The sequence below is a fragment of the Scophthalmus maximus genome, chromosome 14 (assembly GCF_022379125.1).
Source record: "Scophthalmus maximus strain ysfricsl-2021 chromosome 14, ASM2237912v1, whole genome shotgun sequence".
In the NCBI taxonomy this organism is placed as follows: Eukaryota; Metazoa; Chordata; class Actinopteri; order Pleuronectiformes; family Scophthalmidae; genus Scophthalmus; species Scophthalmus maximus.
In genome coordinates this window covers 13,700,126-13,724,682 of record NC_061528.1, presented here as the reverse complement: position 1 = coordinate 13,724,682, position 24,557 = coordinate 13,700,126, and the positions used below count along the sequence as shown (strand labels likewise).

The 24,557-nt window shown below is 43.6% G+C and overlaps 2 protein-coding genes across 3 annotated transcripts in view; one reads left to right on the top strand and one right to left on the bottom strand.

The window, feature by feature from the left end:
* Positions 1-13,554, top strand: part of LOC118282857 (E3 ubiquitin-protein ligase SH3RF3-like) — a 79,981-nt gene extending 66,427 nt beyond the window's left edge. For both annotated transcript variants that reach the window (XM_047337367.1, XM_035604356.2), the window contains 3 exons: positions 871-1,196; positions 6,404-6,762; positions 9,351-13,554. In XM_047337367.1, coding sequence (XP_047193323.1) covers positions 871-1,196; positions 6,404-6,762; positions 9,351-9,519 — 854 coding nt within the window. In that variant the 3' untranslated portion in view covers positions 9,520-13,554. The remainder of the gene's footprint in view (positions 1-870; positions 1,197-6,403; positions 6,763-9,350) is intronic.
* A 1,369-nt stretch (positions 13,555-14,923) lies between these two features.
* On the bottom strand, positions 14,924-24,420 carry sept10 (septin 10). Its single transcript, XM_035651409.2, has 10 exons — positions 24,254-24,420; positions 23,045-23,159; positions 22,097-22,292; positions 21,764-21,950; positions 19,058-19,219; positions 18,551-18,647; positions 18,250-18,418; positions 17,976-18,108; positions 17,501-17,679; positions 14,924-17,119 (listed from the first exon to the last, which is right to left on the bottom strand). The coding sequence occupies exons 1-10, from the start codon at positions 24,281-24,283 to the stop codon at positions 17,104-17,106; spliced, it is 1,284 nt and encodes a 427-aa protein (XP_035507302.1). The 5' UTR covers positions 24,284-24,420; the 3' UTR covers positions 14,924-17,103.
* Between the last annotated feature and the right edge of the window lie 137 nt (positions 24,421-24,557).

Here is a 24,557-nt window from a genome sequence, read left to right as displayed (position 1 = left end):
TGTTTTTTTTTTCTTTTATGGAGGCGTAATGACAGAGCTTCATGCCTCTGTCTCCCCACCTCTTTCCCTTTTCTCTCTTTTTCTCTCTCGCTCTCTCTCGCTCTCTCTCTCACACACACACACACACACACACACAAACTCACAAAAACTCTCGCGTACACGCATCTGTTCTCCATTACAAAATAAAGTATGTGCATAGTTCTGGCGTTTAGTGGTTTTATCACATGACCAGTTCGCCTCTCCACGGATTTGGGAGTGCTGCAGTGTAGAAGAGCAGGTGGTTAGCAACCCTGTGTGTGTGTGTGTGTGTGTGTGTGCGCGCGCGTGTGTGTGCATGCCTATATGCTTATGAATGTGTATTTTTTGAGTACTTTAATCCTCATGAGCACCAAATGTCCCTGTACAAATTTTGCAGTTTTTGTTTCACGCGGTCTGTCTTCGGGGTGAGGGCCTCGGGTTAAACTTCTACGTCACATTATATGTCCACGTAATTGCCAAGTCAGTGTGGCAGTTCACATTTGAGATGAAGAAATAGCTTTTTTGTAAATTAAATTTCTGTTCACACTGGCCATTCAAATTTTGTTGTTTCACCCAGTGCGTGATGGGATGTTTTACGGCATATCTTGAATGAACCAAACAGGAACGTTGAACGCGTGTTTGGCTTCATAATGATGCAATCTGTTTGTCATTACCGAACATATAAAAACACAGACAGATCTCTTATTTCAGGAAGCGATTATTTCAAATAATCAGACGTTTAGTAAGAGGATCATTATGTTCCCTTGTGGCTCGACTAGAGACTGACGGCTGCAGTCAGTGAATAAACCCTCTCATTTGTACTAATCCATGTGTACTTGTGTCTTTTTGCAGTGCACAGTCCCCCTGCTGGAAGCCCAGAGCGCCCCGCGGTGGCCCTCTCCCCCCTGCGTCCCCAGAGCTCTTCCCCCTCGCGCTGCCCCGGCCATTCGGGTCGTCCGCTCTCCATGGTGTCCCCGGGACCCAGCCTGGGGCCCTCCCCCCTCTCTTCCCCCGCCTCGCGGCCCCTCCTCCCGCTCTCATCCCCTCTCTCGTGTCTCACGCCTCCCAACGTGTCGGCGGTGCTCCTCAACGGCGAGCCAGCCAGTCCGCTGCAGCCACCGTCGCCGGGTCCCTCCCACGGCCCCACCCAGGGCGCCCTCGCACCCAAAGCAGAGAAGGTGAGTTTTTTTTTCTGATTTACTAATTGCAAAAACTTCAGCTGAGGACGAAATGTCACTCGCTTCTCTTAATATATACCACTTTGCAGTCAAAAGCCCTGTGTGGAAACAATTACTGACAGTTGTCTCAATTATTGATTGTGTTTCGAGAAACAAGAGCAACTTTTCTCTCCAATAGAATAATTGGATGTCTTGTCTCTTTTCTATTATTCCCTTGATATGTATAACCAAAGCCCTGAATGCAGTAACGTCCTGCTTTTTCTTTGTGCAGGGAACTATAGGAAATCACTTTTCCCCATTGATGAAAATCACAACTGTTGATCACTTTTTAATACGGATCTTTGCAACATGAAGGAGATGCAGGGAGAAGGTGCATATAATGACCAACTTAGATCCAGCCTGTGCATGCGTGCACAGATACAGAAAAATCAGGACCTTTTTTAAGCAAAGGGCTGCAAAGAACTGTCATTTACATCATCTGCCAATTATTTTAGCCCAAGCTGATGGTTTTAAATGGCCTCAAACAGCTTTTTTTGTCAAATTAACATTCAAATACCCAAAGAGTAATATCAGATGATAAATGTCTTATCATGTCATCTTGACTCAACACCGTTCAGTGGATGTGAAATGTGTAATGTATACGTCGTCCTCCTGTACCTCAGTGAGTGTGAGCTGGCACAAACCTCCTCCTATATGTTGGGGGGTTCAAGCCGTGGATGTTAAATCGAGCTGCGCTGACAGTGAAGGATGGCACAGAACGCCTGCATCTGTCTCAGCTCCGTTTTGTTTCTCTGTTTGGCTCCACTGTCTGCGACAGCTAATCTAACTACACGGCTATCTGACAAACAGCTCATTGACTATTGAACAACAGGCAGCAGCCCTGTTACATCGTCTCCCTCTCTCTCTCTAAGATGGCTTGGACTCATATTTTTTTAGAGGCCAGATGCAGGATTATTTCTCACATAGATTAATAAATCTCACAATGTAGTTAAAGTATCAGTCAGCTACAAAGGTCATTTGTTAAAGCTAGGCTGTTTAATTTGTTAATTTAATTCTACATTAAAGACTTTTTCCATCCAATCACAAGCGCAAACTGTTAAATGAAAAAATCAAATGTCTCTCCAAAATGATGTTATGGAAATGCTTTTTCACAAGCATGCATGTCCTAATAAAATAAAAAATACTGTATAAAACCTAAATACTTATTTTGGCAGGGTAGCTCATTGGATCAAATTTCAGTATGCTGAGTATTGGCAAAAGTAATAAGCCGTTGCCATCTATTGTTGCAAAAAAATCATACTCATTCTATCCCTTTAACAAATGTTGAGCCCAACCCTCATTCACTCCAATCACCGTTGTTGCAACGCCTTCAGCTTGGCAGAGCAGAGACGTCAGGTTTGAAGTCAGGGTGGCGGTGAGGCCGCGCTGAGTCCTCCTCTGTTACATTGGAAATGATGAAGCAGCTCAGATAACCGACTGGCAGACGGTTTGGATATTCTTTTTTCACTCGACACAGTGTCACAACGTCTAGAGCGGAGCAGCCGGCAAAGACACCGCATCAAATGTAAGACATACAGTACAGATGTGTTTGTAGACCATTTCCAGGAAATCCGCGCAAGTGGGACGCCTGCAAACTCAACGAATGTGCCAAAAGTTGTCTAAAAGTATCTTGAAAAACCACGTTTCAGGCTTTGAGATCAGATAATATTGACATTGTGCCACATTCAAACTGCACTGCATGCCGTGTTATTTACATTTATACAGACACCTACCATATTCTAGTTAGCAATTATTATTCATTATTCACCAATTGCAAATAAAGTCTCATATTTTACTTCTAATTGGTACTTTTTACATGCGTTTGTCTACTGTGAACGTTTGAGTTTGAAACCTGCCCTATTCAGTTAACTCGTAAGTGACAGTGAATCCTAGACATGTACACAGACACAGACATTAATTTGAGTACCATGTTCATTTTTAATTAGTTTGCACGTCAGCGCCCCACTCAGGTCAAAGTGTGAGTGTGTGCTGCTCTCTGGTGGTTCATATTGGAACAGCAGCAGCAGCAGCAGTGTGACCCACTAATAGAAACTGACACACACAGGCCAGCACACACACTCATAGGAGGCAGATTAAGCCTTTAAGCCTGCAGATGAAAGAATCTCTCCTCCCGCCTTCTCTCTCGCTTTCACTACATCCCTCTGTTCTCTCCCTCCTCGCCTCCGTCTTTCTCTCCTCATCGTCTTTACCCATCTTTCCCTCTCTTTTCTTTTCTTTTCTTCTCTGTGTCCTCCCCTCTGCCTCGAGTCCCTCCTCCACTGTTCGGTTCTCCCCGCTATATCCCATTGTCCTCTCTCCTTCTGTTCATTTTTATTTCCCTCTCCATCATCCTCTCCCTCTCCCAAATTAAAATTCAAAACAAGCTTCATTTGCATGACGAGAAGGAAAATCTGTGTTGCCAAAGCAGTGGAACATTTTGTGCATTTTGTGTATAATTCAGTACAGCGCCAGTGCACACTCGAGGCGACTGGATTCTCCAAGTCAGTGAGCATCGCTGGTTTTATGAAAAAGGGGAGTGATGCTGTGCGGTAAAAAGTTGAAATGATGGAAAACAAAAAGAGAATCCACATTCCTACATCCGGTGAGAAATAATGAAATCACGGTATTAAGGGAAATGCATGACTGTGGCCTTTGTTGTGTAGAGGAACGGAATGCTGTGAGTTTTCTATGATGGGTCTGATGAGATTCTTGTGCTTTGGAAGAACTTATTTTCTCTGTCATGATGCCATCCCACTCTATATCCTGGTCATTGGGACTATGATTTTCAAACTTCTTTATTGTTATACCCATCCATATACGTCCTTATATACAGTTTAACAAATGTTGTTTCTCGGGATCATACGTGCAATATAAACATAACATTTCCTAAAAGACACAATACAGACACACAATAAATAAACACCCCCAAAAGTGAAATTACATAACTGAGTTTCCCATTGTTTGTTATTGTTTCCCTTTTTAATGATTTGATTTTTGATCAGATATTGCGATGTCTGATCAGGCAGTCTGTGTTTCCCAATAACTCATTGACACTGTAGTGTGTATTGTATATTAGTTGATAGTATCATTCAACAAGTTGTAATATACATGTTTGTTTGCGTTTTGTCGTTCAAGGTTTAGCGCTTGAAACAAGCCGCTAAATTGAGTCTCCTGGTCTGCAGAATACTGGGAAACAGTGAAAAATCGCTCACGGAGCATAAACCGATTTTGCCTTGAGCCTTGTTCAGCAGTCGACAGTATCACAGAGCCATCGACAAATTTGGTGTGACAGCTGAACAAACTTAACCACAGGGAGTAGTGGGCAGTGGCAGGAGAAAAATAAGTGATGGAACTCAAAATGTAAAATATATAGCCTAGTGGTATGTGATTACAAGTTATAACAAGCCCAAAAAACCTCACAGTGTTGGTTCATCAGTATGTCAAAGAATGTGTAAGAAGTGAAAATAGAGAAATTATCTAAAGTGGAGTAAAGCAAATGAAACGCTACAGTATGGCATAGACTGCTCTCCGAGAACCCATTGACTATTCAAGACCGCAGAGATGTTTCCTCCAAGGCCACAAGTCTTTACAAGTTCAGGCGGCGGAGGATGGAGAGATTATGCACAGACACACTCAAACACCAGAAACCCAGAAAAGAAATCTGTGAGAGCTAGAATGCAATTCAGTAGAGCGCAAAACTCCGTCGAGGCCAAGCAATCCTTTGCATGTCTGTCTCACTAAAAAAAAAGAAGTCGTCTGATAATCTGCATCAAATTTTACACACCCGTAAAGCTCAACATCGTAAATATGTCTGGTTTGTTGCAGACACATGCATAATAAATAAACCATAGTAAAACACAAGTTTTCCAATTTCTTCTCCAGCTTTTTTATTTGCAACACATTGTCATTTCATTGTCAGTGCTGCAAAGACAGCGCTTTATAGAAAATGGGTTAAAGAAAATAAAATGTCTAATCCTTGTTCCAGCAGCCAACTGTTAAGGAAACAAAGGGCTGAGGTGGAGACAAAGCTGGTCAGAAGGCTCCCTGCATCGCCGAAAGATTGTAATCTTGCTCAGGCGCGCTCAGTATTGATCCACATTTTCGTGATTGATAGTGATAAATTATCAACAAGTGGCACAAGAGAGAAAGTCTTTTAGTCCTCGTGGTTTAGCTGAATGGACAGTATTCCACAGGCCTTCCATATTCGAGCCCAAATGCAAAATCATGAGTCTCTTTTCATAGGTGCCATTAAGAAACACTTGGACTATAATCACTACACTTCATTCTTGGACCACACCAGGAGATGTATATCAATTCAGCTTGAATGGTCATGAATGAATCTGGCCGTACACGCTGGAACTGAGCAGGCACTCGCGCCGAGAACACTCAATCATTGTAACAACTCCTTTCTGAGATATGACTGAAGGGCAGCAGAGAAGAGGCCAAACAATAGAACTACCTTTTTTACTATTCATTCATTTTGAGTATGGTTCGACCTGCTCCATGCGAAAAGTGCTCTGAGGATTTTTATGTGAATACATTTGACTTGACTTGTGGCTCCGTCCAAATCTGCCACCAGTTGCTTTACATCACACACATTGTATCTTGTTTGTTCAACGCATACACCGAAATGTAGAAATAATAACTTTGCATGCTTTTGCGGGAAGTTACCTGCCGTAATTATTCCACATCAAACAAACAGCCGGGATCCCTAACGTCCCAGAGTCTTGTAATCACAGTGAACTTGTCAGAAAAACCACACTGCACAGAAGTGAAGTGGGGGAATGAATAAACTGTTGTTCAACAAGAAACGGTTCCAGCATGCTCACATGAGAGAGGTATTAACCTTCTCATCAAACTAGACCTTCATGTCATCGCAACATTCAGGTTTCACACACATTTCACGTATCGTTCCTCTGTGAAACATATGTGTTTCTTCCAGAAATGTGCTTTTTGATTAATATTCGGCGGGTGTATTAATGTTCCATGAATTCTTATGTAGACACTGCAGAGATATTGTTTACATCGCTTTCATTTCAGTCTTGTCACTTTTTGTCATGACAGGCCTTACGAACAGATGTTCCTGTACGTCTCAGGAAAACAATGATCCTTATCATCATGTCTTTCAATTAGTTTGTTTGTCTGTTTGTTTCTCCTTCCAACCGCAGAAGGAGAGGAAAGCAGGAGGTTTATTAAAGCTCTTGTCTGGGGCAGCGGCCAAGAAGAAACCTCGCTCGCCTCCCTCCTCCCCGCCCAACCACAACCCCTCACTGGTGGGCCAAGACCCCGCACACCATCCTCACCACCATCATCACCATGCCCGCTCAGGTTCCTGCCCAATGGCGTCGCACGGGCGAGCCGGCTCCTGTCCAGTGGAGAGTGAGATGGCAGGGGCTATAGGGCTGGAGCCGCTGCACAGAAAGTCCGGGTCCCTGGATACCAACTTCCCCTTGTCGCCCCCGGCAACACGCGCTGGCAACCCTCTGATGGTCCTCCGGCCTGAACCCAAACCCCTGTCCAGAGAGAGGTGGGCGCAAACATACACACACACCCAAATAGATAGAGAGACACGTGCACACTTGCAAATACTTTCACAAATTTGGGAACCTGCTCAAATGTAAGTGCATTCTCACTGCACAGACTGCTGGCAATTTTTCCGTCATGTATTTTTTCCGACAGCCAACCATTATAATCCTGACAGAAAAGATGTGATTATCCTGCTAAAGTGGTCACATTTAGGGTTGGAGGGATTTGTCATCAGTGTACAGGGTGTGCAGGAAGAAAGTCTTGAGAGAATACTTAAAGGAGACATATAATGCTCATATTCAGCTTCATAATTTTAATTTGGGTTATGACTTGAAGATGTTTAAATGCTCTAATGTTCAGTTAACACATCTGTTTCCTCGTCGTGTTGATTCCTGCAGCTCCTCTTTCTGAAACACTTGATTTTAGCTCTTGTCCCTTCATGGCCCCCCCTCCCAATACAGTCCAATCTGCTCTGATTGGCCAGCTGGCTCCACTCTGTTGTGATTGGTCAACCCCTTCCAACGCGTGCAGGAAGTTCTCTGGCTTTACCCGGCTCTGTTGGGGGCGTGCCAGACTAACCGGTAGACATGCTCTATGCACGTCCGTAATATCATGATGTTACCATCTTATGGAAGTATGGGTTCAGGAGCTCCAAGAGCTCCAGGAGCGGAGTTTTCTGTTTTCTAACATACACCAGAGGAAAGGGAACAACTGAAAAAGTATAATATGTGTACTTCAAACTCGCTGATAACAAAAGCCCAAGCACAGAGGATAAATGGACACAAAGTATCAGAATCAGCCAGCGGCGCCTCTATAACCAATAAGTCTTTGCTGCAGTGAGTCCACTGTGAGGAAAAGTAACACAAGGGTTTAATCAAGGTGATAGTTTTCACTTGGAAGCCCGAGTGCTGACCAGGAGCAACACTTAAAAGTGAGTTGAATCATCCATTGATCATCCTTTCTTTTTCTCTCTAAGAGAGATACAACCATGGTTTTGATAAATGAGGGAGGAGACCGGAGCACCCGGAGTAAACCCACACCAACTCAGTATACAAAACTCAAAATCATGATGGCTTCGCCATCTGGCTGTTCACCCTGTTGACCACTGAGGTGGCCCTGAGAGCTTGAGTCCTGCCTTGGTAACCTCCTGCCCCACTGGCCTCGACCCCTTCAAGGTAGAGGTCAGTGGGGTCAATGACAGAAACCAGTGATGTGAGAGGTTACCTAGATACGAGGCACGACTGGAACCCTTTACTATATTCATCTTGAAGGAAAAAATATATAAATATCAGCAATAGTTTTTCCTTCAAGTTGAATATTACCTGTCACCAAAAATGACAACCACATTTCCACATCTGAAGGAGTTGGGGATGCTTTTTCTCACAGAGGACAAGAATCTGAATATGGTGCTGCGCGGCCACCTACACCTGCAACCATGCACAGATTGAGCGGTACCAGCTGTCAATCATGCTGTATTGTCTATTTTATTCTGAAATGGACCATACTTTACAAAATGAGAGTCATGCCGTATTGAAGATGACTCGACACTAGCGATTGAGACCATAACCTTCTCAGGAAAATGTTTACAGATGTTATGAATCAAGTGAGTCACTTTCTCATAGACTTCTATAGAAACTGACTTCTTTTTGCAACCAGTGGAGTCGCCCTCTGCTGTTCATTCAAGAGAATACAGCTTTAAGGCACTTCCTCATCAGCTTCACTTTCTGAACCCAGTGACTAGGTCCATTATCCATATACAGAACACATCTTCTGTTAGCCACTGGGATTAGATAGCTGACTGCAGCTTCCGCTGTCGCACTGGAAGTTTCCCCCATATTCATTTTTACAGCAGTGCTCTCGAGAATTGGCTGGATAGAGGAAATTAATTTTTAGGATTTATTGTGAATGAATGGGTCATGAAGACAATCTTTCCTGATTGAACTTAAGATAAGCTCCATTTGTGCTCCGGCTATCGCGGCAAACAATGCACAATGCTCCATCAGTCTGGAGTGTGTGTGGGCGAGGGAGAAGCAGAGGGAGAAAACTATTTTGTCTTGCCAATATTTTGGTAAACATCGAACTCCGTGGGACAGCGGTACACCACCAAAACACATACACATACATCAGACCATAACATCTGATATGCACTTACCGACTTCTGAATAGCTCCGGATTTAAACACAGAACAATGCTGAGGCCAGTCCCCCTCCAATAGCTTTTTCACCCTCATTTGTCATAGCCAAGTGGAAGCAGTTGGGTTATAAATATTTTGCAGGAATTCATCTTCATAATCTCGAGAAGGAAAATCTTCTAGCTACATAGATTATATTTGAATACAATAAAAAAAAAAGCCCAAATGCATTTGAACAAGTTCTGTCTCAGGGAAATGAAGGAAGCGAGGTAGGTTGAGTGAACATGTGATCACAAAATACTGATGATTCCTAGAATCCATTGAAGACGGGTTTCCTCACACCTCTAATTCACACCGCTCTCCGTCTCTATACTAAACCCTCCCCTGACACATGCGCTGAAGGAGTCCTCTTGTTCCAGACCAGTATGTGATGTTGCCCATGTGGCTGTGCGTGGCAGGTATCGCGTGGTGGTGCCCTACCCGCCGCAGAGCGAGGCCGAGATCGAGCTGCGGGAAGGCGACGTGGTGTTCGTCCATAAGAAGCGGGAGGACGGCTGGTACAAGGGCACGCTGCAGCGGACGGGACAGACCGGCCTGTTTCCCAGCAGCTTTGTCGAGATCTTCTGAACTGGAGAAAAAAGGGTGGTCAGAGAGAACGCACACTGGTCCAGTTTCCTGAGTCACAAAAAAAGACACAAGACATGCTTCCAGGTCCCACAGCTGCAGTCACACACAAACGGTTGGGCCGATATTGGATTTCCAGAGTTGTACTTTTGGATCAGAAATGGATAGTGACCAGCAAAACCAGCTGTGTAAATATGCCTTAAAAAGCCGCTAGCCATAAAAAAAAATGTAAAAAGTGAAATAGTCTGGATTTCAATGGGGAATTTTTGTTTCACATGAAATTCTCAGAATAATCTGCTATTACACACTGGATTTAAATTAAATCAGATTTAATAGAGTAAACAACTCAAATCGGTCCAACTTCCCTCTCACACACACACAGCCACAAAAACACACACACACACGCACATTCACAGGAAAGCTAGCCCCGGCTTCGACCAGCCCAGCGACAGAGGAAGCAGGACAGCTGTTCCAGTCATCCTCCCCGGCGACAGCGTCTTGGTCCGACTCATCGTGCGGGCCCCTGATGTTGACTACTGAAGTCACACACACACACACACACACACACACACACTCTCAAAGAGCACAGAAAGACGAACCCTGCCTCCCAGCTCTCCTCCCTGGCATCATCCACCAGCAACCACTAGCACAAAAAGCATCAGCTCTGCTTTTCCACTGAGACCTCAGAACTTCGATTCGGGTGCTGTCTTTGTTTCGAAATGGAAAGTGTAAAGCGTGTGTGAGCCCACGCACACACGCACACACGCACACACACACACACACACCAGGATCATGGTAAGCACATATCTGTGTCAAGTTTGTGGCAACAAGCACATGTGTTTCTTTGCCGTATTTGTTAATGCATGTAGCATTTTTATATGTTTTTTGGGTTTTTTTGGTATATGTGGAAATAGATGTTTGTGTTGTCCCAAGCTAGCCATGCTGTGATGACCTGTCACGGGATTTTTCATTTCAAAAATATTGTTGAAAAACGTTAAACATGAATTAGGTGATTGATCTTTCTATTTATATATCTTCTACAAATTTATATGACCATTTTTTTTAAAAATTCACATTTGTCCTTCATAGACCTCTCACAGCTGCATTGAACCGAACCAACGGGTTTGCTGAATGTACACGGAAAGAGAAAATTTATGCCAAAACGCTTTTAACAATTGATTTGTATTTACAGAGTTGTGTTTTGATCTTCTGAATGGGATTAGAGACAAAGAAATGCACTTGATAATGTCTGATACAACTTGCCAATATATCTACATATACAGTATTTTACACACGTATTACTTGACAAAAGGGATTTCCGTTGCAACTAGTCGGAGCGAGCGTAATATTTCTTTTAGCACAAATCGCTTTGGTCGGGGGGAAAAAATTTCAACACTTCCCAGTAAACAGCAACAGGAATTTTTTTTTTTTTCTGCAGCCTTTTGTTGAGATACTGTTAAAAGTTTTTTTTGTCGGACAGCAGCAATATTGTGAGACGAAACGTGTGCAGTTTTGATGCTCGTGAAAGAATGTACAGGCGGAGAAACACCCGTGAATCAGAGGGCAGGGGCACAACTTTTTCATCGAACAACCGCCAAACCTGGACATCTTTTCCTCTGATCATTTCAACCTTTAACGAGTATTTTTGTACTGCTTCAGTCGGTGTTAACGTCGGTCTGCTTTGTGAATTTCTACGATCCTGAGTGTGGATTCAGGCTTTGTCTAGTTTACATCCACCCCACAACCATCTACCTTTTTTCCCCCGTTTCTGGAGATAGAAGCACAGCGAAACTTGACTTGCTCAGAGCGTGTGTGTGTGTGTGTGTGTGTGCACGCGCGTGTGTGTACGCGCGTGTGTGTCATGTATCAGTGAAGAACACAGTTACAATGCTCAAGTGGCTTTCCTCACCTGATTGGAAAAATAAACTGGGCCAGATGAAACTGCCACTTGCCCTGCGCACAAAGTGATGCTCTAATTGGATCGTAACAAGGGGCCTGCGTCACAAAGCAAGTTCAACATATCCAGGATATCATTCGCCGTGAGAACCTGTACTACGAAGCCGGTAATCAACTGTCTCAGTTAACCCTGGGTGTTCCAGCTACGAGTGCGTTCACGTAGAAGATGAGTTAATTACAAGCAAGGTCGTCTTAAATAATCTATGTTCAATTAAAAATGAAGCGATAATATTTATTAGCCGAAATAGTATTTATTTCTCATGAAAAAGTCTAATTCATAAGGAGCTCTGTTTTTTAAAACTGGAGTGCGACTCATGAACAGTCTGGAACAGACATGAATATCTGCTGCTCTTTATTATCTGTCACTTTACTCATCATTACATCTTTTGTCCCTGTCAGGATCATGTAGAACGATGACCTTCTGGGTTTCCAGTGATCTGATTGGTCAGTAGCTGGGCCATTTACAGGTTTTAATCACAAACCTGACCTGCTGCGGAAGCAGGTTGGCGGTTCAGCATATGTTGCCATGGTGAAGAGAATCAGCTTCCTTTTTGCCCCAAAAAAGAAGAGAATCAGCTTCCTTAGGATGGAAAACTCAGATTCAAACCTGAAATGACCTTGATAACCGCAAATCCTGCTCCGTAGTACAGGCCCCAGAAGCAAGAGGCAGCATAACACTTCAGACTAGAACTTAAAGGGAGAGAAAAAAAAGCACATGCAATTTGTACTTGTTTGTTTTGCCACCATTAGATTGTGAAGGAAAGTGAACAAAAACATGGCGGCAGGGAGACAACTCTCACAGTGAAATCACTCACAGTAATTACAGAAAGAAACACGGTCTGCAGTCATTTTCAGGTCACAGCAAAAACATGTCAGTCAAACCCTTGTGCCTACAAATGCCAAACACACACACACACACACACAAACAAACTGCAACTCACACAGCAGTCTGTCTTTCGTCTCAATCTTCCGTCTTACCTCCTTCATCTGCTTTGTTGGTGCAATGAGCCTGCTGGTTGTTGTTGTTGTTGTTGTCGTCGTCGTCGTCGTCGTCGTCGTTGTTGTTTTCTCCTGCAGCTGCGATCTGCTTGACTCAATGAGTAAAAAAAAACAGCAGGTCCCAGAACAACTCTGCACAGAAGCCCGAGCAGACGTTCTTTATCTGTTTATCTGAGCGGGCTGAACAGAGAGGACTCTAACCTCGACTGAGTCAAACTTTTAAGCACAAGTCCTCATTTGTGTCGGAGGCGAACGGGTCTCGACAGTGTTTCACTTGTCACATGGTTGATGCTGTGAGGAGGAGGAGGAGAGTTTACAAGAGTACAAAACATCAGGAATACAACCACTGCACAGTGGTCACTTTACATGAAATAACTTGAACCGCTGGTTTCACTGATGCTTTCTTCTGTCTTTATTTTCGTGACGTGAGCTTGTCTTTCCGCTTCAGCTTCCTGGTTGTAAATACCACTCGAGTGCTCATCGGTGACGGCTTGGGAAATGTGAACAAGCCAACAGGAGCGGTGGTGATTCCCGCTTGACTTGAACGCAGCACGCCAGTTGTTTTATTGTTCTTTTTTCATTGGATTTATCAAATTGCTGTCCACTCCCCTTTTGGAACATCCTTCCAGGAAGCCTGAGCACTCGCCCGGCCATCTTGAATTAGATTTCAGCCATATTTGTTCCTATGGATACGTGTGCGTGCGTGCTTGTGTGTGTGGGACGGGAGCCTCTGTATGTAGCTCTTTACAGGGAAAAAAAAGGAACTTCATCAAGAAGTTTGGTGTGGCGTGGACGCTCATGCCTCATCAAGTCTCGGAGTTGATGGGTTTTGAGTGCAGTGGTGCAGCAGGAGAGAGAACGAAGAAGAAGAAGAAAAAATAAAGTATAAATATATAATTCTATATTGTGCAGAATATTTATAGGCCTTTTGTGCCATTGAAGTCATTCTCTGCGTTGACCGTGCCCGGCGCTCTCTACCATGTGATCATTACACACATCGTCTTGTACTGATGACCCGTGGTGGATTTGATTGTTTTTTCATGTTCAAGTGCATTTTTCGCAATAAATGCCTTTTGTTTTAAAGCCGCATTCCTGTGTCTTTTTGCAATTGCTGCAGCCTTTATTAAAGACAACAAACAGAAGGTGATAAGAAAAACTCGAATGCATAACAAAACACATGACCTGTATAGCTAATTCAGATTTTACAGTTGTCCCTTGGATGATTCAACCAGAGGAACCATATTGTATTCTGTCATAATTCTAATTCTTCACACTTGCAATGTGCTCATCATGAGTTACACTCCAACCGACGTTATCTGACAGTGTGTGTTGTCGTCTTTATTTAGTCAAGGGTGTTTAGAAATGAACCGACACTCCCGCCGTCTTTTCATCATTACTTCCATCTCTCGCTCTCCGTCCTCCTCCCTTCTTTCTCTCAAGCCAACACCTACATGGTCGAGGTGTGTAATTGGTAATTTCAGTGCGTCGCTGCCGCCGCTCCTGTGAAAACCTCATCTCTCCGGCAGCCGGGCCTGTCTCCCAAAGATCACCTCCATTTGCATTTAGAGTGAGCGGCAAAAAGGTGACAAGGGGCATGCGTATGTGAAAGCCCACCAGCGCTGGGGAGTGACAGTTATCTTGGAATGGAAGCGCACTCCGGAAATCTTGACTCAAACACAAAGACTCTAACTAGTATATTTAAGCTGAGCAGGAGGCAGGCGGCCCCTGGTTTCTGCAGTGTAGAGATAGTGTTCAACTCAGTCAGGAAAAAAGAACGGGGAGAAATCTCAGTATCTGAACCACTCAGAGTAACTAGACTCTCTCTCCAGTTTGTCTTGGTGAAATGTTCCCACTCAGGGTGTCTGTTCCCAACCTCACAGCAAGGTGCTGCAGGCTCCTGCGGGGAATCGATCAGCATTCCTCTGCGCCAGACCTGTCTGTCCACCTGTCTGTCCACATGTCTGTGTGCCAGAGTCACATCAAGGGCAACAGAGCCAGAGGGTAAGACACTGCAGGGAACAAGACGTGTGTGTGTGTGTGTGTGTGTGTGTGTGTGTGTGTGTGTGTGTGTGTGTGTGTGTGTGTGTGTGTGTGTGTGTGTGTGTGTGTGTGTGTGTGTGTGTGTGTGTGTGTGTGTGTGTGTGTGTGTGTGTGTGTGTGTGTGTGTGTGACTTCATCCTTGTACCTTCTGATTAACAGGAAAGACATGTAGATGTCTCCACATTAATGTTAATCATTGAGATGAATCCTTGTGACTGAAAACAGTCTGCTAAGGCCTTTACATTTTTTTTAAAGTTTTGCTCCAGCACTGCTGGAGAACGGCGACGGGTTGAAAATAATAATAATAATAATAATAATAATTTTTCATATGTTTCACAGGTCAATAGCTGGTAGCGGCAACAGCAAAGAAGAATAGTGCGAGATGAAAACAAACAGGCAAGCAGAGATTATATCATGACAAAAATACAAAGATTTATTTGGAAAGAAGGAAAAAAAAGCTCCCAAATAACACTGTTTATTCCTTAAATACAAGTGTTGTACAAATCTGTCTCAGATGCGCTTTACTCCATTAGGCATCCGCGTGTTCCCCTGGATGTCAAAGTGAACAGTGTACTTCTAAAGGAAGCTCCACGCAGATAAGGCACTAAACACATCTGAAGCACTAGTGTGAATATAAAGTGTCAGTGTTTGTGAGCGAGTGTCTCTGGTTCAGAAAAAAAGCACCAGTGTCCTGGTTTTACGCTGTTACTGTGTAAGGCTGCGAGGTGAGAAGCCCTGTCTAATCAGGACTCCAGGGAGAAGTGAATACAAATATAAAAGCTAAAAATATAGTCACAACAGCTTCCACCTCCTCTTCCTGTACTCCCCAAGGGAAAATCTTTCTTGATATGATGCCTCACTCTTTCCCCCCACAAGCAAGTCAGCTCTTTTCAGACAGACTGGTTTGCAAAACTTCAACCGTTTGTGTCAGTAGGTAATGTGTGTGTGTTTATATATATATATATATATATATATATATATATATATAAACACACAAATATATACACACGTATAACTGCTGTAACATGTACCGAATCCAAAACCAAGCCTCAGAGTTGCCCTCCTGGTTCAGAAGTTAATCGTTCCCTTTGGAACAGCAACAGGAGAATCAGTGACCTCTGCAGGTTTTGCATAACACTGGTGCGCTCATATTAAAGGCTTATAGCATAAAAAATAAAATTTAAAAAAGACAAGACAGAAAAAGGAAATGTAATAATAATGCCCTGTGACAATGCAGCTTGTGACATCTCTCAATTGTGAATACACTAAATGAGGCTTCAGAGAGAATCACAGATGCGACCGAAGTCTGTCTCAGACATGGAGTGTGTGACATTGTGGGGAGTGTGTGACATTGTGTGGAGTGCGTAACATTGTGTGGTTCAGCTACGCATCTGTTGGATTAATGGCACGTTTGGCATCAAATCACAACAGGTTGCTACTGCGATGCTCGTAATGCTTTACCCCTCGCTGCAGGGGCAGCGCTGCTGGAGAACGGCGACGGGTTGAAAAAAGTAATAACATGATGGATTTTCTCGTTTTGCAGTTGATTCTTATTCTTCAGCAGCTGAATGGTGCAATATTCTCTAAATGACCCGCTCGCTGCTGCTTCTCACCGGTGAGATTTGATGAATTTTCTCACCTATTTTATCACTTCTGCCGCCTAGTTCGCCCAAACTCCAAAGTTAATATCACGTGCCGTATCTGGTTCTTCATACTGTAAGAAGTCGGTATCAACGCAAGCGGAAAACGTTGGGAAGTCTTTGTGATCGTTTCATGATTGAGACGGTGTTTTTTTGTTCTCCATTTACAAAAATAAAACTATAAAAACACTGACATGAGAGTAATCTCTCATTTACGTATGTTATGAATTACTAGACAGATTTTATTTTCTCTGCATTTAAAAAACAGCAGAATGGAACCTTCTGCTGTCATAGCTATGGCATTAAATTACAACTTGAGCTGCTTTGGAGTTGTGATGGACTTTTGTGAAGAAAAAAAAAGCCATTTGCAGTATTCAGTGAGACCGGCTTCTTAAATGTCTGTAATAAATCACGAGCAAGTTTCAGCATATTACACACTGTTGCATTAGGGGTCACAAGACGAGTTTTGTACATGACAAAATATGATAAGTCCTTGGATAAAAGACAGAAAGAGATTAAGTGTAACTGACAAGGTCCCTTTAAAGTGTGTTATTTGTACCAATCCAAGTCTTTTGAACTGTGCACAGCATCTAAAGAGTCTGTGTGAGTATCAAGTCACCAAGGTTTCCCTCAGTCTGGGCAAAAACAAATTGGGAGGTATATGTAAAATAAATGTTCTACATTAAAAAAATGAAAGGATAAATATAAAATATTCCACAGAGAGGTATAAAACGCACAATAAGGATTAAAAAAATCACCACTAAGGAAAGTGTACACAGGAGTCTGGGGTACAGTCATTAAACTTTGGCACAAAATCAAACTCATACACACTGCTGGTTTGTGCGGCGTTTTTCCTGGTTAGTGTTTTGAGACTGGCCTCAAAGGGCTGAAAAGGAACGTGGGCAGACTGCCACTGGTTATACTGGTCGTAGTGGGTTGTACTTCAGAATCTTCACATGAAGCCGGAACTAAAAGAGAGAACAAGAGGGAAATCAGTGAGTTGAGAATCAATTTTTTATCTTAAAAAACAAAACAATAAGCACCAGCAGTTCTTAATATAATTAGTTTTCTTCTGTCGATGCTTTAACTGTTTAAAACTACAAAAAAACATTGGCCCGATCAATACTTGATTAAGACTGAAACACTGCAAAAAGGAAAACAAACACGTTAGTCAGCCCTCGCATCTGAAACACACTCGCCAGCCGTTAGGTTTCACTGCCACTCACCAGTTTTACCCAAGCACTCGACAATTTGTGCTCAACATATTTTTTAACAACTTCACCGTCACAAACTGACGGACGAACAAAACAATGAAATGCAAGCGTCAGTTTCGCAGAGGAGCCTCTTACTTCTTGCGGTCCTTGTCCTTCTTGCCGTTGGCGGTGAGACTTTGGGCCTGCAGGAGCTGAGCGGCCGCTCGTCTCTTGCTGAAGGAACTCTGGTCCTCCTCCAGCAGCCTCCTCTTGTCTTCCAGGGCGGCCTTCTCGTCTGCGTGGAGGCGCTTCAGCTGCTCAAAACGGCCCTGCAGCTGAAAGACACGCACGCGGTGACAGGGAACAAGGTTGTTAGGGGAAATGGAGAACCAATTACCATTTCACTGCAGTATCATAATGAGGAGCTGTCCTCTGTAAAGTACTCTGAATTGCCTTGTGTCTGAATGGTGCCGTCCACATATAAATGGAGTCTGTCTGTCTTTCTTTTCTTTTTTTTCAACAACCACTCATTCCATCTTATTCAAACTTGGCGGTTGTATTAGGACCCAGAAAAGTGCAGCGGATGTGTGTGTGTATTTGTGCGTTTGCGTGGGTCTGAATGTCTACATACCTCTCTCTCGGCGTCCTTCAGCTCAGACTCCTTCTCCTTCACCCTCTGCACGAACATCTGCCTCATTTCATCCTCTCTCTTCTGCAGCTCCACCAGGAACTCCTGACGCTTGGCCTCGTACGTCTCCTGCAAACTGCACAGAATCACAGGCATATATTATATGCATCACACAGGTGAATTGTGAATTGTACCAGTTGTACGTTTGGCTTTGTATACAGTGAGTGAGTGAGTGAGTGAGTGAGTGTGTGTGTGAGTGAGTGAGTGCACAACTCACCTGACTGGTTTGCTCTCCGGGTCTGTGTCTTTGAAACCCATCTCCTCCAGTTTGCAGCGTCTGTACAGCTCGTAGTGGCGAGTGTGCGTCTGCTCTCTCAGGTCCTCCATGTTTACACAGATCAGCATCTCCCTCAGCTTCACAAAGTCGCAGTGGTTCTCGTTCTCCACTGACGCACACGACAACGGATATCAGACAAAGTAAAAGGGATTAAAAGACGTCCAATACCTGGATTCAAAACCGTTGGCAATGCTACCTAAGTTAGAATAACACACACACACAACACAGTGATCCATCTTACCTTGTACTACACCCCAAGGATACTGACGAGCTTTCACCATCTTATTGCCAACACTGACTTCCTCTGTGCTGCCGACTACAGCAAACGGCAAATGACCCTACGAAACAGACACAGAAAAAATAACTCAATGAAAGTGACGCTACTACTGCTGAAAAACTTTGTTTTAGGAATAAAATGGAAAAGTACACACTCATTAAGTCCCAACCTCGCTGAGCAATTCTTCCTCACAAAGTACAAACGCCCACACACAAACTGTGTCGGCTTGTTTAAGTTATACTTTTAAAACCTTGGTGATGCTACAAAGGAATTCAAGTTCTATTCTGCAACTGAAATATGTGAAAATAAAACCAACCTATGGGAATATATTGTAGATCTGTCAAACTGAAAATTTACTTGACTAAAAACCTGTGACATGAATAATTACTTAATGTACATGTATTCAGGATCAGAAAGGGCAGTGAGTGAGTGAGTGCGTGCGTGCGTGCGTGCGTGCGTGCGTGTTCTTACATTCATAGTAGTGTTGACTTTGGCCACGTTCTCGTCATCCAGCGGGAACTGGTAGATCTGGACACCGTTGCTCACCAGCTCACTCATGATTTTGATTTTGAACTTGTGCAGCTCGCTCTTACTGATGGTGTCGGCTTTGGCGATCACAGGGATGATGTTCACCTGCGGCAGGAGGACGGGACACATGTTCGTACATATTTTTTTACTATTATTTACCAAAAACATAAAGGCTTACAAAAAATATATAGTTAGTTAACTACATTGTTGTTGTGTTTTTCATCACAACCCTTTCATGTTGGCTCATGTCTTCTAAGTCAGACCTTCATCTACAGTAAGAAATAATGTTCTGGCTTCCCAAATTAAGAAGAGGTGAAGAGGTGACAGTAAATATTACGACTAAAGGTTTGAATTAGTCACAGTTTACAATAGTTCAAATAGCAGCAAAGGGTCAGATAAAGAAACAACTGAGTTTTCTTCTTGTATGTTAAAGGGAAATGTCACTTCATTACAACATAGATACAGTAGAGAATCCTTTTCCATGGGTGGTGATAAATCATAGCCACTAATTTAACCAACACTAAAAAAAAAGGTATATCAAGCTCCAATTCACTTTGCTTTTATTCTATTTATGCTTATTCAATCTGTAATTTTAATGAAGTTTTGTATGAAACAGTTTAAGACTAAATTAATAAGGCTCCAATTAGTCTGACTGTTTGTAATGTGCAAACAACAGCACTATTAAAAAAAGGAGTTTGACTATTCCAAAAGGGTTTGTTTTAAATTATTTTTTGAAACCGTTTTTTAGATAAGTCTTATATAAATCAAGTTCCTGATGTTATTTCTGGCCCAGCAGTCCACTCTGCTGCCCAAGTCATCCCACATTCCTGTCGATCCGTCATCTTGTCGTACCAGAGCGAGAGGTCTGGAATGAGCTACTGTCACTAGACAAGCTCCGAGGGCCAGACCCCACACACACACACGCACGCACGCACGCACGCACGCACAGAATGCACAGAATGCACACTGATCCCGGCAGAGAAAACAAAACAATGCTGGGTAGATCTACTCCAACAGCTGTCTGAGTAACGGACTGTCTCTCTGTCAGCGCTGCACATTCAACAAGCGCCTCTTACGATGTGTATCTGTGACACAAAAGGACAACTCGAGTGTGTGAGCAACTGTGATTACAGCATTCCACTGCGTTTTCTGCTCCATTCACACGCAAATCCGGGGCTACCGACACTCCAGAGCAGTGAAATCACACAAACACACAAAGAAACACAAAGTCACACAAGGAGCATGGGAAAGTTTCTGACCACTGCAAGAGTGATGGGAGGGGTTTCAGGCAGTTCGCTAGTGAGCCACTTGTAACAGAAAGAAGAAGAAAAAACAGGAAAGTCTAGAAACAACCACTGCATAGCCCTGTATACAGAAAAAGTCAATGGACTGTTTCTATATAGCAAAATATAATGTGTGCGCTTCTATATCCAGCGCTTTTTCCTCTAACACGTCATTCACACACTGGCGGCACAGGAGTTCACCGTCTTGCTCAATGACACTACAGTGAGCAGACTGAGGGGGAGCTGGGGATCCAACCACCAACAACTCTACTCTGCCCACTGTCACATGTAATGTTCACACAAACTGTAGTGCCCACAGCATGTAGACCTCAGTCTACTCACAAACCTACATTGCCATGTGGCATATATGTTCAATCAAAAAAAAAAAAAAAAAAGGCAATGTCACAAATCACACGAAGATGATAACTTGTTTGTATAAGGAATCTCGACTTACAGCTCATTGACTATCGTAAGGGAGTGAGTTCAGCCACAGCGGGAGTTTCTGTGATTAATCCTAAAAGGTTATATAATTTGAATCATTACAATCTCCCCCACAATACCAGGGATACATTTTTGGGATGTTTTATGAGACGATATTCCACGCCGGGGTTCCGCTACTATGAATCTTTAGTGCTGACAAGACATGTATCCATAAATGAGCCTAACAGTTTTATTCTTGACCTTGGAAACAGAAGCTGAAAGAGCAGCTTCCACTTGCTCACTTTTCTAGATCTGCTGGTACAATCACTTGTCAACTGGCTAAGTATCAACAATTGAAAGGACCTTAAAGTGCACAGTTGTTGTCTAATTCTGTCTATTTCTATGCTTGTCTATACTGTGCGTGGATTAAGCTATGATGTGTGTTACATCCGAAGGAGTTGGCTCTATCTGTGTTGTCTCCTGTGGTTGGCTCTGCTTTTCCCTTTTGTTTCTGGAAGTCGGAGGCTGGAGCCGAGACCTTAACAGATATGCAGAGTCGAGGTGTCTCAGCTCAGGAATCTATGAATCACGCCTGCTAGATCAAGTTTATGCTTTGTGCTTCACGTCTATGCAAATCACAAAAACATTGTTTACACAGCTGACCTACTCAGAGACATACCTTTATATTTTTTTATTCCAAATATGTATTAATTAAATTTTTCAAAATGTGCAATCTATGTGAAACATTCACAGGACATATGGGTGCTCCAGTAAAATGAGCCATTTGTCAAACTGCTATATGTTCCTCAGAGAACTCTAAAATTGTCCTGTTCATCCTTATCTGGGACACACAGTACCTGACATGAAAGTGAGACATAAAATCCATCTAATATATCATACATCAGTTTGAACCTTTAGCACACACACACTGTGATCCTTCGCCTACCTTGCTGTCTAGCTTCTTCATGGTGACCAGGTCCAGGGATTTCAGTGAATGACCTGAGGGGGAGATGAAGTAGAGGCAGGCATGGACTCGCGAGTCATGGTAGTTGTGAAGGGAGCGCTTGATTTTAAGCTCCTCCTGCAGATAGCTCTCAAACTGTTTGTCGATGTAGTCCACCACCGGCTGATAGCTTCAGGAAAGACACATAAGGCTGGTCAATGATGTGGGTCGTATGACCGGTGGACACAGAAATGGTTCACAACTGCAGTACAGTACACTCTAACAAACTTTGAGAATGTCACTCTTCATTACTGCTACACACTCTCCTCCTCCTACCTCTCTTGTTTGTTCATTTGGTCTCCGAAGCCCACAGTGTTGACCACGGTGAGGCGTAGTCTGACATTGCTCTCCTGCAGGTCGTAGGTCTGAGCCCGCAGCTTCACCTGAGGCTCAAAGTGGGATGACTCAAAGTTCTCAAAGTTGGTATTGAATAGAGTGTCCATTAAAGTCGACTTGCCAATACCAGTCTCACCTAGAGAAAAAAACACATTGAGGGATTAAGGCTGAGATTCAATAATGTACAGATTGTACTGTGGGCTTCATCAATCCAAAGAAATGTAGCGCTCCTTAAACTTTCTTTTGCTAAAGGAAGAATGTCTGGACACCAACTGATTTATACCAACTGGCTGTCAGATTTGAACTAGGGCTGCAACAAATTATTATTTTCATCATCGATTACTCTGTCGATTATTTTCTCAGTTAATCGATTAGTTGTTTGGTTCACAAAAATGTCCATCGTGTTTCCCAAAACCCAAGATGATGTTTTGTCAACACACCAAAGATATTTAGTTTACTGTCACAGAGGAGCTAAGAAACAAGAAAATATTCACATTTAAGGAGCTGAAATCATAGAATTTTGACTTCTTTTTTATAAAAACTACTTGAACCGATTAATTGATTATCACAATAGTTAATTTAGTAGTCGATTACAGATAGATTAACTGTTGCCGCTCTAGTTTGAACCAGCCGCCTCCTCATCGCTCCACTGTTCCACTACCACAAAGTCAAATGCATCAGATACCTGATACTAAGTTATCAATCATAAAGTGCAGGTGTAACGGATCTTTAAGATCAGACAGACCGGAGCAACAGCATGTGCCTATGTTCATGTCGTGCCAAGCCAACGCAGAATGAACTTCAGTAGGAGTATCCTCACCGTGTCAGTGTCACAGTGTGAGCGTGTTACAGTGTGTGTGTGTGTGTGTGTGTGTAACGTGTACGGACCGATGCAGAGGATATTGAAGCAGAAGCCCTGGTAGATGGACTTGTTGACAAGCTGATCCGGGAGGCTGTCAAAGCCCACATGGCCTGCCAAGGAGAGGGGTCGCACTCCTTTATCCTGGGGAGGAAAAACACACAAATAAACACCAACTTCTCAAGACACTGCCGACAGTTTCTTCAGAAAATAAGAGAGAGAAAAAGTAGGATTATCTCAGAAGATTATAATAGAACTTGAACTTTTATGATTTGTTCTTTCAGGTGCTAATGGTGACTGAAATTCCAGTTTCATACAGTACAATATTGCTGTAGGGATGCACACTGATCCATATTTAGACTGACATTAACTTAGATTTTACATTTCACCTATTTATACATTTCACAATTGAAACTAAATCACCAAATCATTGATTTCGAAGTGTCACATTTACAAGTGGCTCTTGGCAACTAATTCCAAGATCAACACACACATGAAGGGTTATACGTCTGTAGCTCGCCCAATCAGGGATTAAACTCTGAGGCAAGACCCTCCTTCCCGCAACTCTCTCCCGCGTGTGTCCCCTGGTGAACTGCTCTGAGCCCGAGTCGTGATCTTCACCGAGGGCCGTGATGCAGCGTCGTCTACGTGGGAAAGCACCAGTCGTCCACACGGCGTTTCGACTGCGTGCCTGTTCCGTTCTGTGCAGACGTCTTTGGTCGGAGTGCGTCACCACCGAGTTCCATTCAAAAACGTCGCGATCGTAGTGTCGCGGCTGCAGCAGCCTCCGTTGCTCGAGTGCACTTCACGACTGCCCAGTATTTGCGTGAACAAACCACGACATCTGGTCGCGTCGGTGTCGGTTACCCTTGCACAGGACCGTCCAATCGAAACGTTTGCCGGATGGTGCGGGCCAGCTAGTGGCCCCGCGGGACTGTTTTGGTGAGAGATGTTACGCGGAATTCCTTTGAGGAAGTTGACAATTACAGTGGGAAACACCCGCTGGATATTTCTGAGTATGTGTCGACGTGAAAGACGCGCGCGTTGCGGCTGTGATTTATAAAACGAGCCCGTTTTGAAACGCTGCCTCCCCTGGAGGAATAACTTCACAGTCAGAAACTAGTCACTGGGCTAGCTGCAGCTAGCGCGATGCTAGCCCTGGACACTCCCTTGCTCAGCTGTCATGGACCGGGTCGGGGGTTTTTTTGTCAACCACAGGGAAGGAGAGAAATACTAACCGGCAGCAGAGCAACATCCGAAGAAGCCATAGTCTGGGGACAGAACTCGATAACCCCGATAAAAAAAAAACACACGCACACAAAGAACACAACAAGGCTGGCAACAGGTCGACGTCTATTCGTGAACCCAGATCAGAGCCGCCCGCCTCACAGCGTCCGCAGTCGACAACTGGACAGACCGCACCACGCACTGCAACGTAGGAATGAGGGCAAATGTTCGGACTGTACATTTGCTTTAAAACTAACAGTCATTAAATCTGGGTCAACAGTCAGGGGAATTTCAAATAGCTGTGATTTTGAACGA

Bases quoted from the DNA above. Each gene is read 5' to 3' on its own strand.
- sept10 (XM_035651409.2), bottom strand. From the start codon at position 24,283: ATGGCTTCTTCGGATGTTGCTCTGCTGCCG. The intron at 21,951-22,096 runs GTAGGAGGAGGA...TCTTTCCTGAAG, and splicing joins CAAATGAACAAACAAGAGAG to CTATCAGCCGGTGGTGGACT. The intron at 19,220-21,763 runs GTAGGCGAAGGA...CTCCTGCCGCAG, and splicing joins TGAAGAAGCTAGACAGCAAG to GTGAACATCATCCCTGTGAT.